Source organism: Somniosus microcephalus, chromosome 8 (assembly GCF_052327205.1).
Source record: "Somniosus microcephalus isolate GS21.2 chromosome 8, FLI_Smic_1.0, whole genome shotgun sequence".
NCBI lineage: Eukaryota > Metazoa > Chordata > Chondrichthyes > Squaliformes > Somniosidae > Somniosus > Somniosus microcephalus.
The window spans coordinates 52,088,587-52,102,563 of record NC_140994.1 but is presented as its reverse complement, the minus strand read 5'-3'; the positions used below and the strand labels follow the sequence as shown (position 1 = coordinate 52,102,563).

The 13,977-nt window shown below is 48.0% G+C and overlaps 2 protein-coding genes across 10 annotated transcripts in view; one reads left to right on the top strand and one right to left on the bottom strand.

The window, feature by feature from the left end:
• Positions 1-13,977, bottom strand: part of jakmip3 (Janus kinase and microtubule interacting protein 3) — a 567,199-nt gene that overhangs the window by 427,330 nt on the left and 125,892 nt on the right. For all 9 annotated transcript variants that reach the window (XM_085994710.1, XM_085994718.1, XM_085994709.1 and 6 more), the window contains one exon: positions 13,225-13,722. In XM_085994710.1, coding sequence (XP_085850836.1) covers positions 13,225-13,722 — 498 coding nt within the window. The remainder of the gene's footprint in view (positions 1-13,224; positions 13,723-13,977) is intronic.
• Positions 7,501-8,722, top strand: LOC147113520 (uncharacterized). Its single transcript, XM_085994023.1, has one exon. The coding sequence runs from the start codon at positions 7,744-7,746 to the stop codon at positions 8,713-8,715; it is 972 nt and encodes a 323-aa protein (XP_085850149.1). The 5' UTR covers positions 7,501-7,743; the 3' UTR covers positions 8,716-8,722.

Here is a 13,977-nt window from a genome sequence, read left to right as displayed (position 1 = left end):
TGGTTGTTATGCTCCCAGCGACAGATCCAGCTTTTGGATAAACGCGTTGAGGCACTGGCAGAAGTGCTGCGGGAATCAGCTCAACTGTCTCACGCAAGGGCTCTAGCAGGGGAAAAATTATTGGCAGAACTAACTGCCCAAAATCAGGAAAAAATGCAGATAGTAGAGAAACATAAAAACAGACAGGAATACTTTCGGTGTCAGGTCACCGAAGCTAAAAACAGTGAACTGGTGTTACGGGAAGAGAACGCCCACCTTGCCAAGCAAGTAAGAGAGCAGGAGGAGAGGTTGAGAGACATCCAGGCAGATTACAAGATAGCAAGCACTAGGGGGTATGAGGCGGGAGATCACGGCCCCTGCCAGAAACAAATCGAGAGTTTGAACCTTGCTCTGCCCAGGGCCAAAGGCATGGTATGCCTGATAAGCCCGGGTGCGGCCCGAGTGGACCTGGAAGTGCAAGGGGAAACTGTTCGGACTCCACCTGTGGCGCCGGGGAACGACCTGGTTTGGCAGCAGGAGGGACGGATGATTTGTGAGGCTGGCAGGGAGTGCACACCACCATCACCTGTGGCGCCGGGTTTTAACTCGGTTTGGCAGCAGGGAGGGGTGGGCGAACCAATGCAGGAAAGGTCGGAACCGGGGCCGATGTGCCCAGTCTTGCAGCAAAAGTTGGGCCCGCCCGGCGGTGGTGGGGGTCAAGGACCCCTTGAAAGCCAATTCGTGGCTCCCCATGGCACCCAACAGCTTAGGGCTATGATAAGCCACCTGAGTAAGCTCACCCAAAAGGGGGACCCCTCGGTCCACTTCATGGAAGTGGAACAGGCAGCGGGCATCAACTACTGCGATGACTCCGAGATGGCAAAAATGCTCCTTTTCTCCCTGGATGGCAACCTCTACCAATCCCTCTCTGCGGAGAGTAAAAAAGGGCAGGGTGGATACGCTGCTATCCGGGAGGAAGTTCTGGAGGCCATGGGTATGAATGATGGTAGTCCCTTCTCCCGGGTGGAGAGGACAACACAGCTAGCAGGGGAGACCCCACAGACCGACTGTGGTCTGTGTACAAGAGTGCCTGTAATGGGGTTCTCGACCGGGCTCACCTGAATCAGGACGAGCTGACCCACTGGCTCCGAAGCCTGGTGGCAAACAGCTTGCCATGGATCAGAGCCAAGGCTGAGCTGTGGTTTGACCCGAAAGACCCCCCGGGTCACCGAGGAGACAATGGTCAGACAACTGACCCTGGCTCACCAGAACGGTAGAGGGACAGAAGAGCACCCACCAAAAGGAAAAGTACATGAAATGAAACCTAGTAATAAGAAAGAGTGGCACCAGGAAGGGGGTAACCCTTCCGACACGAAGCGTAACTGCTTCGGGTGCGGGAAGAATGGGCATTGGAGAAGGGACTGTAGGAATCCGTGGAAGGATAACATAGGAAAGAACTCCCCAGCTCCTGCCCCAAGAACCAAAACATCGACCTCTCCCCCCAGTCGTAGCTGCAATCCGAGCCTTATTAAATGGCCCAGGGAAGGTGGCCACTGCCACCGATGTTTTAACCCCATCTGCCCCATACAACACAGACCTATGACTAGAAACAGCGCAGCCTGTCTCCCTGTGTCCCCTTGAAAGACGCACCCAGGAAGAGACCTCCCATAATATGGGGAATACCTGCAGTGCCAGGTTACGGAGGCCAGGTTAAATGAGCAGGCCTTACGGGAGGAGAACGCAAGATTAACAACGAGAGCTGACAGTTTGGAGGGTCAGCTAAGGGACATTAAAATAGCTCATAAGGTAGATAGAAGTAGGGGTTATAAAGACTCTGATCACAGTCCCTGCGAAGAAAGGATTAAAAAATTGACCCAAGCCTTGTCCGACGCCAGAGGCATGGTCTGTTCAATGGCACCAGGGGAAACCCGGGTGGAGTGGGGCGAGGAGGGTCAGGAAGCAGAGGATAAGGTTAAGGATAGAGATCCTCAGCCAGCAGCTATGGCAGACTCACAAACTGCACCGGTGGGGCAGTGGCTTGTGTCACTGGAGGGGCCATCCCACCAATTATTTGGGACTCAGACACCCCCCCAGTAGCCGGAGCTTTAAGAAGGTCTCCTTGTATGCCACAGCCTAAACTACCGTGGTCACCAGCATATCAGTTGAAATGGTTCAGCCCCGGAGGGGCCGCAACCCGAAAAAGAATGCCCAAGGTCAGGGATCAGTCTAGAGATAGGGACCCCCAGCCTGCAGCCTCTAACGGTGAGGGACTCACAGGAGAGGTAGCGGTGGGCAAAGAGAACGAGAGGGGTCCCCAGCCTGTGGCCTCAGGCTGCGAGGAGCCCACAGGACAGGACAGGGACTCAGCAGCCACACCGAAGGGGGTAGTGTGCTATAGTACAGGAGCGGACACTCCCCTGATCATCTGGGATTCAGGGAAACCCCCAGTTCTTTTAAGAAGGACTCTCCAGGTCCTGTGGTACAGGCCACCTTACGCCCAGGCGTACAAGCTGCCCAGAAGCCACAGAAGACAGAGGCTGAACAGGAATTAGCCTGGACGCCCGCAGATGGGCGGCAGATGTACATAGCTTTTCTGATGAATGTTAGGTGTTTTTACAGTTTTGGTAGTTTTAGGTTTATTATTATTTAATTATTTTACAATAAGTAAGGCTAAATTTCGAGACTCAATCACTTGACAAGCCAGAGAACCTTCTTGGGACATGGCTATCTGTTTTGTGTGTCCCTACAGAGAGGAAACATAGAAACATAGAAGTTAGGAGCAGGAGTAGGCCATTCGGCCCCTCGAGCCTGCTCCGCCATTCAATGAGATCATGGCTGATCATCCAAATTCAGTACCCTGTCCCTGCCTTCTCCCCTATCCCTTGATCCCTTTAGCCTTAAGAAATATATCCAACTCTTTCTTCAATATATTTAATGAACTGGCCTCCACCACCCTCTGTGGCAGAGAATTCTACAGGTTCACCACTCTCTGGGTGAAGAAATTCCTCCTCATTTCAGTCCTAAATGGCTTCCCCCTTATCCTTAGACTATGACCCCTAGTTCTGGACACCCCGGCCATCAGAAACATCCTTCCTGCATCTAGTCTGTCCAGGCCTGACAGAATTTTATAGGTTTCGATGAGATCCCCTCTCAATCTTCTAAACTCCAGAGACTATAAGCCCAATCGACAAAATCTCTCCTCATACGTCATTCCTGCCATCCCAGGTATCAGCCTGGTGAATCTTCGCTGCACTCCTTGCATGGCAAGAACGTCCTTCCTCAGGTAAGGCGACCAAAACTGCACACAATACTCAAGGTGCGGTCTCACCAAGGCCCTGTAAACTGTAGCAAGACATCCTTGTTCCTGTACTCGAACCCTCTTGCTACGAAGGCCAACATACCATTTGCCTTCTTAACCGCCTGCTGCACCTGCATGCTTACCTTCAGCGACTGGTGCACAAGAACACCCAGGTCTCTTTGCACTTCCCCTTCTCCCAATCTATTGCCATTCAAATAATAATCTGCCTTCCTGTTTTTGCCACCAAAGTGGATAACCTCACATTTATCCACATTATAGTGCATTTGCCATGTTTCTGCCCAATCACCCAACCTGTCCAAATCGTACTGGAGTTTCACAACATCCTCCTCACAGCATACCCTCCCACCCAGCTTTGTGTCGTCTGCAAATTTGGAGATATTACATCCAATTCCCCTGTTCAGATCATTAATATATATTGTGAACAGCTGGGGTCCTAGGACCGATCCTTGCGGTACCCCACTAGTCACTGCCTGCCACTCGGAAAACGACCCGTTTATTCCAACTCTTTGCTTTCTGTCCGCTAACCAGTTCTCTATCCAAGTCAATACCTTGCCCCCAATTCCATGTGCCTTAATTTTGCACGCTAATCTCTTATGTGGGACCTTATCGAAAGCCTTCTGAAAGTCCAAATACACCACATCCACTGGTTCTCCCTTATCTATTTTACCAGTTACATCCTCAAAAAATTCCAGTAGATTAGTCAAGCATGATTTACCTTTTGTAAATCCATGTTGACTTTGTCCGATCCTGTCACTGCTTTCCAAGTGCTCTGCTATTACATCTTTTATAATGGACTCTAGCATTTTCCCCACTACCGATGTCAGGCATACCGATCTATAATTCCTCGCTTTTTCTCTACCACCTTTTTTGAATAGTGGGGTAACAATAGCTACCCTCCAATCCATGGGTACTGTTCCAGAGTCTATCGAGTTCTGGAAGATGACCAGCAATGCATGTACTATTTCTAGGGCCACTTCCTTAAGTACCCTGGGATGTAGATTATCAGGCCCTGGGGATTTATTGGCCTTCAGCCCCATCAATTTTCCTAACACCATTTCCCTACAAATACTGATTTCTTTCAGTTCCACCCTTTCATCAGACCCTATGTTCCCCGTCATCTCTGGGAGGTTATTTGTGTCCTCCTTTGTGAAGACAGAACCAAAATATGTATTTAGTTGGTCTGCCATTTCTTTGTTCTCCATTATAAATTCCCCTGATTCTGACTGCAAGGGACCTACGCTTGACTTCACCAATCTTTTTCTCTTCACATATCTATAAAAGCTTTTACAGTCAGTTTTTATGTTCCCAGCTAGCTTACTCTCATATTCTATTTTCCCTTTCTTAATTGATCCCTTTGTCCTCCTTTGTTGAATCCTAAACTGCTCCCAATCCTCAGGATTATTGCTTTTTCTGGCCAATTTGTATGTGCTCTCCTTGGATCTTATGCTATCCCTAATTTCCCTTGTTAGCCACGGTTGAGTCACCTTTTTTGTTTTATTTTTATGCCAAACTGGGATGAACAAATTCTGTAGCTCATCCATTCGGTCTTTGAATGTTTGTCATTGCCTATCCACTGTCAACCTTTTGAGTGCCATTCCCCAATCAATCCTACACAACTCGCTCCTCAGACCATCGTAGTTTTCTTTTTCTTAAATTGAGGACCCTAGTCTCTGAGTCAACTACTTCATTCTCCATCTTAATGAAGAATTCGATCATATTATGATCGCTCGACCCAAGGGGCCTCGTACAACAAGATTGCTAATTAATCCTTTCTCGTTACATAATACCCAGTCTAAGATGGCCTGATCTCTGGTTGGTTCCTCGACATATTGGTCCAGGAAACCATCCCGTAAACACTCCAGGAATTCCTCCTCCACAGTATTGTTACTAATTTGATTGGCCCAATCTATATGTAGATTAAAGTCACCCATGATGACTGCTGTGCCCTTATTGCACGCTTCTTTAATTTCCCTTTTAATGCCATCCCCAACCTCCACCTTACTGTTTGGAGGTCTATATACCACCCCCACTAACATTTTTTTCCCCTTAGTATTTCTCAATTCTACCCATACAGATTCCACATCATCAGAGCTAATATCCTTCATTACAATTGTGTTAATCCCTTCTTTAACCAGTAATGCTACCCCACCTCCCTTTCCTTTTTGCCTATCTTTCCTGAATATCGAATACCCCTGGATGTTGAGTTCCCAGTCTTGGCCATCCTTGAGCCACGTTTCCGTAATCCCAACCAAATCGTATTCGTTTACCTCTATTTGCGCAGCCAATTCATCCACCTTATTGCAAATGCTCCTCGCATTAAGACACAAAGCCTTCAGGCTTGTTTTTTTAATGCTCTTAGACCTATTAGAATTATTATTTACTGTGGCCACATTTGATTTAAACCCTTGATTTCTCTGACTGCCACTTTTGTTTTTCTCCTTCCTATCTTTTGCTTTTATCCTTGTTTCCCTTTCCTCTGTCTCCCTGCTCAGGTTTCCAACCCCCTGCCATTTTAGTTTAAACCCTCCCCCACAGCACTAGCAAACACTCCCCCTCGGACATCGGTTCCAGCCCTGCCCAGGTGCAAACCGTCCGGTTTGAACTGGTCCCACCTCCCCCAGAACCGGTTCCAATGTCCCAAGAACTTGAATCCCTCCCCCTGGCACCATTCCTCTAGCCACGTATTCATCTGAAGTATCCTTCTATTTCTACTCTGACTAGCACGTGGCACTGGTAGCAATCCTGAGATTACTACCTTTGAGGTCCTGTTTTTTAATTTATCTCCTAACTCCCTATACTCTGCTGTTAGGACCTCATCCCGCTTTTTACCTATAACGTTGGTGCCTATATGCACCACGACAACTGGCTGTTCACCCTCCCCTTCCAAGATGTTCTGCAGCCGCTCGGAGACATCCTTGACCCTTGCACCAGGGAGGCAACACACCATCCTGGAGTCTCGTTTGCAGCTGCAGAAACGCCTATCTATTCCCCTTACAATAGAATCCCCTATTACTATAGCTCTACCCCTCTTTTTTCTCCCATTCTGTGCAGCAGAGCCACCCCTGGTGCCAGGAAGTTGGCTGCTGCTGCCTTCCTCTGATAAGCCATCTCCCCCAACAGTACCCAAAGTGGTGTATCTGTTGGAGCGGGGGATGTCCACAGGGGACCCCTGCACTACCTGCCTGCGCCTAGTACTCTGCCTGCTGGTCATCCGTTCCCTTTCTTCCTGTCCAACCTCTACCTGCGGTGTGTCCAACTCTGTAAACGTGCTATTCACGATGTCCTGAGCATTGTGAACACTCCAGTATGCACCCAATCGCAGCTCCAGTGCAGCAATGCTGGGATCGGGGATTGTGGGAGCGCGCACGCATGCAGGCTAGAATCCCACCCCATCCCCTTCCTGGTATCTTGCCTTTGTCTGGAGAAGATGATGGATATGCCTGTGGGGCAGGCTCTCTCTGATCCCCACATGCAGATATAGATACTGGGAAGGGGATTGGGTGGGATTCTAGCCTGCGTGCATGCGCACTCCCACAATCCCCGAAATCGGCATGAGGAGGGTTCTGCTCCTGCTTACCCTGGTAGGGGTGAGCATCGGTGACTGAGGTGACGTGGAGAACTCCCACATTTATGGGTGCTCGGGAGAGAGAGCGCCGATCGTTACCGCTGGGGGTGGCGAACCGGGTGTGAAGGAGCTCGCTATTTACTTCCATGAGGGAAGGTGGCCAGGGTGGCTGGGGTCTAACTCGACACAATACTCCAGCCAGACCGGGTTCACCTACGAGGAGGCCTCCATCCCGTGCCCCAGGGTACAGGTCATTGCTACAAGGGTCAGTGTCACTGAGGGGAAACGTGTTTGTCTTACATGCAAGGGACGGATTCCCCTGGATAGGTGGTGGTGGCTCAGGAAGCTGAGCAGGGACATAGGGGACCGTACAGTCGACTGGGACCGACTGGGGAACAGCACCCACCGGACGATCACAGGGACCCAAGGGGGAGTGAGTGTGTGTTGGGATAAGCGGTGGGAGTCGGAACAGGGAATCTATATCTGCATGTGGGGATCAGAGAGAGCCTGCCCCACAGGCATATCCATCATCTTCTCCAGACAATGGCAAGATACCGGGAAGGGGATTGGGTGGGATTCTAGCCTGCATGCGTGCGCGCTCCCACAATTCCCGATCCCAGTCAACGCCACCGAACTCGTAGCACGCACCTGAAAGTCCCGGCCCACAACCCCGACCCCGACATCACGGACAGTAATAGAGAGGTGTCCTACCACCACCAAGGGACCAGGGAATGGGTTAGCGCTAGTGCCGACTGAAAAGGTACTATACTAGGGGGTACACTATGCAGTAGCTTCAGTTATCCTAAACCTTACCGAAGAACACTTACCTGAATGGTGCCCTAAGGAGACAGAACAGCTATACCAGGTCCTACTAAAAGAAATGTTTAGGAAATTCTACGAATTCGACTTTGCCAACATAGACAAAGCAGAGCTGTACACATTACACGCTGACCACACTATAGGTGCAGGGAGACAAAGAAGGGGAACCTGGAACGATATTTTCACAACCTACAATACAGGATCCTCGGTAATAAGTAGCCTGGACGATATAAAACTGCAAACACAAATAAATGGTCTAAAAACCCAACTACAAAAGATCCTGATGGAAGAAAACACAGTGGTAGGCTCAGAGCTACATGAGGACCAAACTATGATGGTCCATTTAAAGGAGATCATTGCTGAGCTAGAAAGACATGCAAAAACAGTAAATGCACTCATACGGGAGGATAGGAATGCTTTGGATCAGGCTGCACAGAATGAGGTGTGTATGCTATACGGGGCACGGTTGCTGGGCGAGGGCCGCAGCAACCTGGAGGATTTAAAACAAGGTTTAGTCCCCTCCTGGATTAGCAACAAGCACCTCGCAGCCCTCCACCCATTTAGCAATTCGCTGAGCCTGTGTCAGCTCCGCCTAGCCTCTGAAGCCTACCCTGTCCCAGTAGATTGCGGGCGTTCCAATCACACTATCATGGGAATAGTAGTGAGGATGCCGGTCATGGGTGGGACAGCCCGACCCGCACCGGTATACAGGGTGGAGAACATTGGGATCATTCAAGGGAGTGCACACGTCCGTTTCGCAGCGGTCCCACCTTATGTCATAAAGTGGGAGCACGCTATGACAGGTACAGACCTGTCCGGGTGCTGGAGCCGGGGAGCACACATAATACTGTGTCCCCAGCACTTGAATGCCTATTCGAGACCACAGTGCAGGTTTAAAGCTGCTGGCGCACGACCTATTAACTGTACCATGGAGGTAATGGCACAAGGCCATGTTCCCCCACAGGTAGCATTCATAGGGGGTGGGACATATTCCCCCACTACCAGCATGGACAGCACATCTGGTGTCCAGTGAGTGATAGCAGTTTCTGCTTTAAACTCGAGGCAGAAGTTCAAGTGGCCCAGGAATGGATTGTCCCCATTCCTGAACCCTCCACTGTTCACCTCACTGTCAGGGAAAACATAACCAACCTGCAAGACTATGTCACATTCTTCGGCTATAAAATTCCCCCTCTACCCGAACTCAAAGCCGTAGAAGTATCACAAAAACATTTCTATACTCTAGAACAAAAGACAGTCGAGATAGGGGTTGAGATTTCAGATATCATAGTTCCACCCTGGTGGGATATTTTTGAAAATATAGAGGTCCCTTCCTGGATCAGAATGGCTTCCCATATTTTAGTGGTCTGCCAGCTTGGTATAGTCTTCTACTTACTGTGCACAAAGTGCAAGGGGAGGGACAGAATGCTCCGATCCCGACATGAGAGAGCATGGGACGAGCATTACAATAAAGTCTATGACCAGGTATGGGACGAGCCTTAATCGTTATTAAGATAAAGTTTTGTGACTGTGTATTATTTTTCTATGTATGTAACATATTTTCCAAGTGGTGCAGGGGTGTTGGACCCCTTCGTGCTTGGATATGAATGTAACTGAATTCTTACCTGTGTATGCATCTAAACACTACGGCCTAGAAATTCAGTGCCCTTAGCGCCGATTTTGCGGCGCTAGAGGGCCTAGCGCTGCAATTGGCGCCGGCGCCGAAATTGCCTGGGGCCCTTCCGCCGCGGTAGACCGGTAGCGCTGCGCCGGCACCGATGACGTCATCGGTGTGCGCAGCGTCCCGGTTGCCATGCCGACGGGCCCCAGCGCCGAAATTCAGTTGCGGCCGCCTCGCCCGTGGCAGCCGCAACTAAGACTCTGGCAACAGAGTCTTACATGACTTTGCGCCGGCGCATTAAAGGCACCGCGGCGGCCGGCCGCTTTCCCGCCGGCCGCCTGGCCGCAGCTCCCTCCCCGGACTTCCCCCCCCCCCCCCCCGGAACAGAAGCAAGCCCGGCACTTGTCCGAGGTGCCGGGCTCATTTTAAAAAAGATTTTCGCGGGCCGCGGCCGGGTGCAGGCAGCTCCTCCTTAAGGGAAGGAGGAGGCCTGCACTTCCCGAACCTGCCGCACCGCAGCGGGCGCCGCAGCGCCGGAATAGCGCCGATATTCAGCGCGTAGCGCCAGTTTTCAGGCGCAAACAGCTCTCAGCAGCGCCGGCAGCCGTTTGGGCGCAGAATTGGTGAATTTTGGGCCCGACCAGCGCGACTTAGCTCCGGCACTAACTTCCGGCGCTAAAGCCCTGGCTGCGCCAAAACTCAATTTCTAGGCCTACATCTAAAGGGGAATTTATGTTTTGGGTCTTAGATAGGTAAACTACGGGGGAAGGCTGGCTCTTGAGGATCAAGAATTTTGCTCACCCAGTATGATACTCTAGCAAGTGAAGTATCACCGGGTGGACTGTAAGATTCTCAAAATTTACAGATCCCCCAAAACTCGGAGGAAAACCCTAAAGAAAAGGATTTTGGACTCTTTTCTAACCACTTCAGGGTGATAAAATGTATTGGGCCTAACAGAGGGAGATTCAAGGTCAAAAACCAAGATTTGGTATTTTAAAAAGGCATGTTTGGGCTTGTAAAGCAAAAGGCTGCAACAGGAGATGGGTTCAACCTCTGTAATAGACAGTTTGAGTATTCGAGTTAATCAAACTGTCTGGGGAACTGTCTAACGTCACTCAGCCCCTATCAGACAATTTACATTCTAACAATAAACCCACGGAAGAGCAGTCCTCGCCCAAATTACAGGACCCATCCAAGACATGCATAAAACAAATCAGCTGGCCCAATGCCATAGAAATCTCAGGCCCAGTCAGGAAACTCAAAACCGGAACACAATGACTACAATCAAGTAAGAGCTCAACAGCTCATGGAACCATCCCAAAACCACTTCACACATTACTATTAACGAGCCCGCCAAAATCTTACAATAAACCGAGATTGATTTGGCGCGCAGATTAGGAGGCCCCAAGTACAATTGAAAGCCTATTTTCTAAAGACAGAGAAGTCAAGAAGTTCGAAAGACTCATTCAGCAGTTCAGTTCAGCAGTTACACAGTTACAACAAGTTCTTTACAAGCTCTACAGTTTTTGGCAGTTCTCAGGAGTTCATCGAGTTCGAAGAAGTTCACAGTTCTGGAAGCAGGTCAACACACAAGAAACCAGAGCAACAGTTTCAGTGACCATCAGACACCTTGCGGCAACAAGGGCCGTACGAAACAACCAACCGGGGTATGGCAGGCACCAACCAACACATCCAGCGAACCCCGAAACAGTGAACCAGCTCAACTGTCAAGGATCTGTTTGGTGAGCATTATCCCTGGTTCTCTTGAGCCCAACTTAGCTAGTAAAGTGGGATTGGGAGGGGTGAATATTTTTCTACTGTAATTTCCCTCGTGTGTATCGAAGTGTTCCCCATTTTATTAGAGTGTTAAGATTGTTGTGGTATATTTTCTCTCTTGAATAAAAATCAAAGTTTCTTGCACCAAAACCAGTTGTCTGCTGCACTTTTGTCACAACCCCCAAATAAGTCCAAGATCTAGAACCAAGGGAGTGGGAGCGATTCGAACCACTCATAAGTCAGAGGTGAAGCTGACACACACCACAACCCCCTACACTACCCTTGTGTGTTGTTAGTTGATATGATTGGACTAGGATGAGGGTGAGTGTGAGGGGTGGCTAGTGAGATGGGGAAGTGATAATGTAGATAGCGAGGGATGGGTGGAGGTGCAAGGTAAGTTGGAGTGAGTAAGGATGTGCAGGAGTAAGGAGGGGAAGGCAGAGTGATGGGGATGTGATGAGTGGCACAGCAGGATGAGTTTGTGTGTGGCTTTGCAGTAACGTTTCATGATCTACTGAGATCATTGAAAGGTTTGTGCCACTGCAGCCTGGTCCTCCTGAAACATCCCTGCTTGTGTCCTCCTGTGCAATGTGCAACCAGGCTGTGTTGATCTCCTGGGGAGTTCTCTTCCGCCCATCAGAAGGGATGAGACCCTCCCTGCGTGCTGTGACTCCCTCCATAAGCATATGGAGGGTCATGGGAGAGCCTGGGTGCAGCCCTGCATCTCTGTGCAGTGCTTGTCAGTGTTTGCAGGACCTCAGTGCTGTAGAACACTGACAGCACAAATGTCAAAGTAAATTTGGCCATGGTTGCTTTAAGGAAACCTGCTGATGACGCATCATCAAATGACGTCATCAGACCCGTTTCCTTCAATTGGCCGGGAAAATCAGTGGACGGGCTTAACAAGCCCAATCAGGGGAAAGTCATGTCAGTCGCCGGGATGGAGACAGCAGCGGGGTTGGGACCCACCACCAACGACACCCGCCATGGACCCACCGAGGTAGGGAAAATCGCGGCCATAGTCTTGAAAGCTGAAAAAAAAACATTCCTCAATCTTTCCCGATAACTTATCTCCTGATACCCAGAAAAGAAAAAAAGAAATAGAATATGTTAGTGATCTTGTTTCCAACAGTTTTTCTCACATTTCTATTTAGTGGTAGGGTCTGCACTAGAAGTGTACTAAATAGATTGCAGTTTAGCTGATGATCTACAAAAAATAGTTGTAGTGTCAAATAGAGATGATCAAATGGATCAAAGACTTACTGGCAAGAACCAATTACATTATTTAAAGTTTAAATTATCATTAACCATTTGAGTACTGAGTTTTTATGTTTTCAAGTTTTCATGCTTGTAGTATATAATGTCTGAAAAAAATGAATCATATATTTGGAAAGTTAGAATTAAAGAAATGTACTGAACCACATAACATTTATTTGAATAAACACAACCTACAGTGATAGATACCTAGGAGAGAGTTGAAACTTGAACTGTGAAAGCAGAGTTGAAGTGATTTATTGGGTTACAGACTTTACCTCACATCCAATTACCTGTTATTAGAGATTATTGCCTAGAAGTTACTGTTGGCAATATTAGTATACACATACTTAACCGGTCTGCTATTTTAGTGGAGGCGTTAACCAATTTACAATCAACAGGCTAACACCTGCATTAAAATACTAGACAGAGAAATGTCATAAGAATGCATTAAGCATTAATTTGCTGAAATCCCAAGTCATTTTTCTAGGCTTATATTTCACAGTTAGTGCCTTTTTTATTATGCTGTCAGCCGTTGCCAAGCAACGTGCCATAGTGCACACAAAGCATTGTCAGTCAGATCATGTGACTCTCAGAAATGTACTACAATCCTTTATGGTATCATTTCTAAAGACTATGCCATCACATATTTCACAGAAGGATATCAAAAGGTTGCTTATTTCAGGAACTCACAAGGTTATTTGTTAGTGACTGATTATCATAAAACTGTCGATCATATGGTGTATGTATGTTGATGTGGAGTTAAATTAGATCCAAGGGATTATTGCAACAAATCTGAATGTTCCCATCATCTAAAACAATATTTATATGTAACTTTCTGATCAAACATGCATTTACCACCAATATTTGCTAAGTGAAGAAATCGATACGTACCAGCCTACGAATCTCTCTTTCACAGTCTCTCTTTATCCTGGAGATCTCCTCCTGGTGAAGGTGGTACACACTTCTTATCTCTGCAGCCTTCATCTTGTCAGCATGAATAGCTTGACTTAAAGCTTCTTCCACTTGTTTCTTAGTTCCCTTCAATTCAGAGATCTCTTGTTGCAGTTTGATTTTCTCAAACTCAAACACCTTCTTGGCCTCTTCTTTAGCTTCAATATAAAGCATTGTTTTAACTTTGTCAGCCGCTCCATCACGCAAGGCGTTAACAAGTGCCTGAAGTCTCTGGTTCTCATTATCTTTAATTTTGATGACTCGGAGAAGCTCAGCTTCATGTTGCCTTAACAGAGTCTCTCGCACAGTCTGCAGTTCCTTCATTTTTTCTTCGTGTAGCTTGGCTTTGAGTTCAGTCACCAGCACAATGTGCCTGTGCTGCTCTTGCTCTCTGATCAGCTTTATTTCTTGATTTTTTTCTCGTTCCAACTTGCTAACCTGAAGAACATAACACAATGAACCCACATGTATTTTTAGATTGATTCACTGTATTTTCAAGCATAAAACTAGCTGATTCTGTGTCCTGTAGTAACGGTCACTTTGCTTCAGAAAGATCTAGCTGTGGTGTTTCTATTTGCTTGTAGTATCCATTACATATAGAAGGAAAATAAGGCAAACTAAATACGACCAAGGAAATGCCTCATAACCATGTTTACGATTTCACAACAGATAGAATAATGAAGACATCTTCCT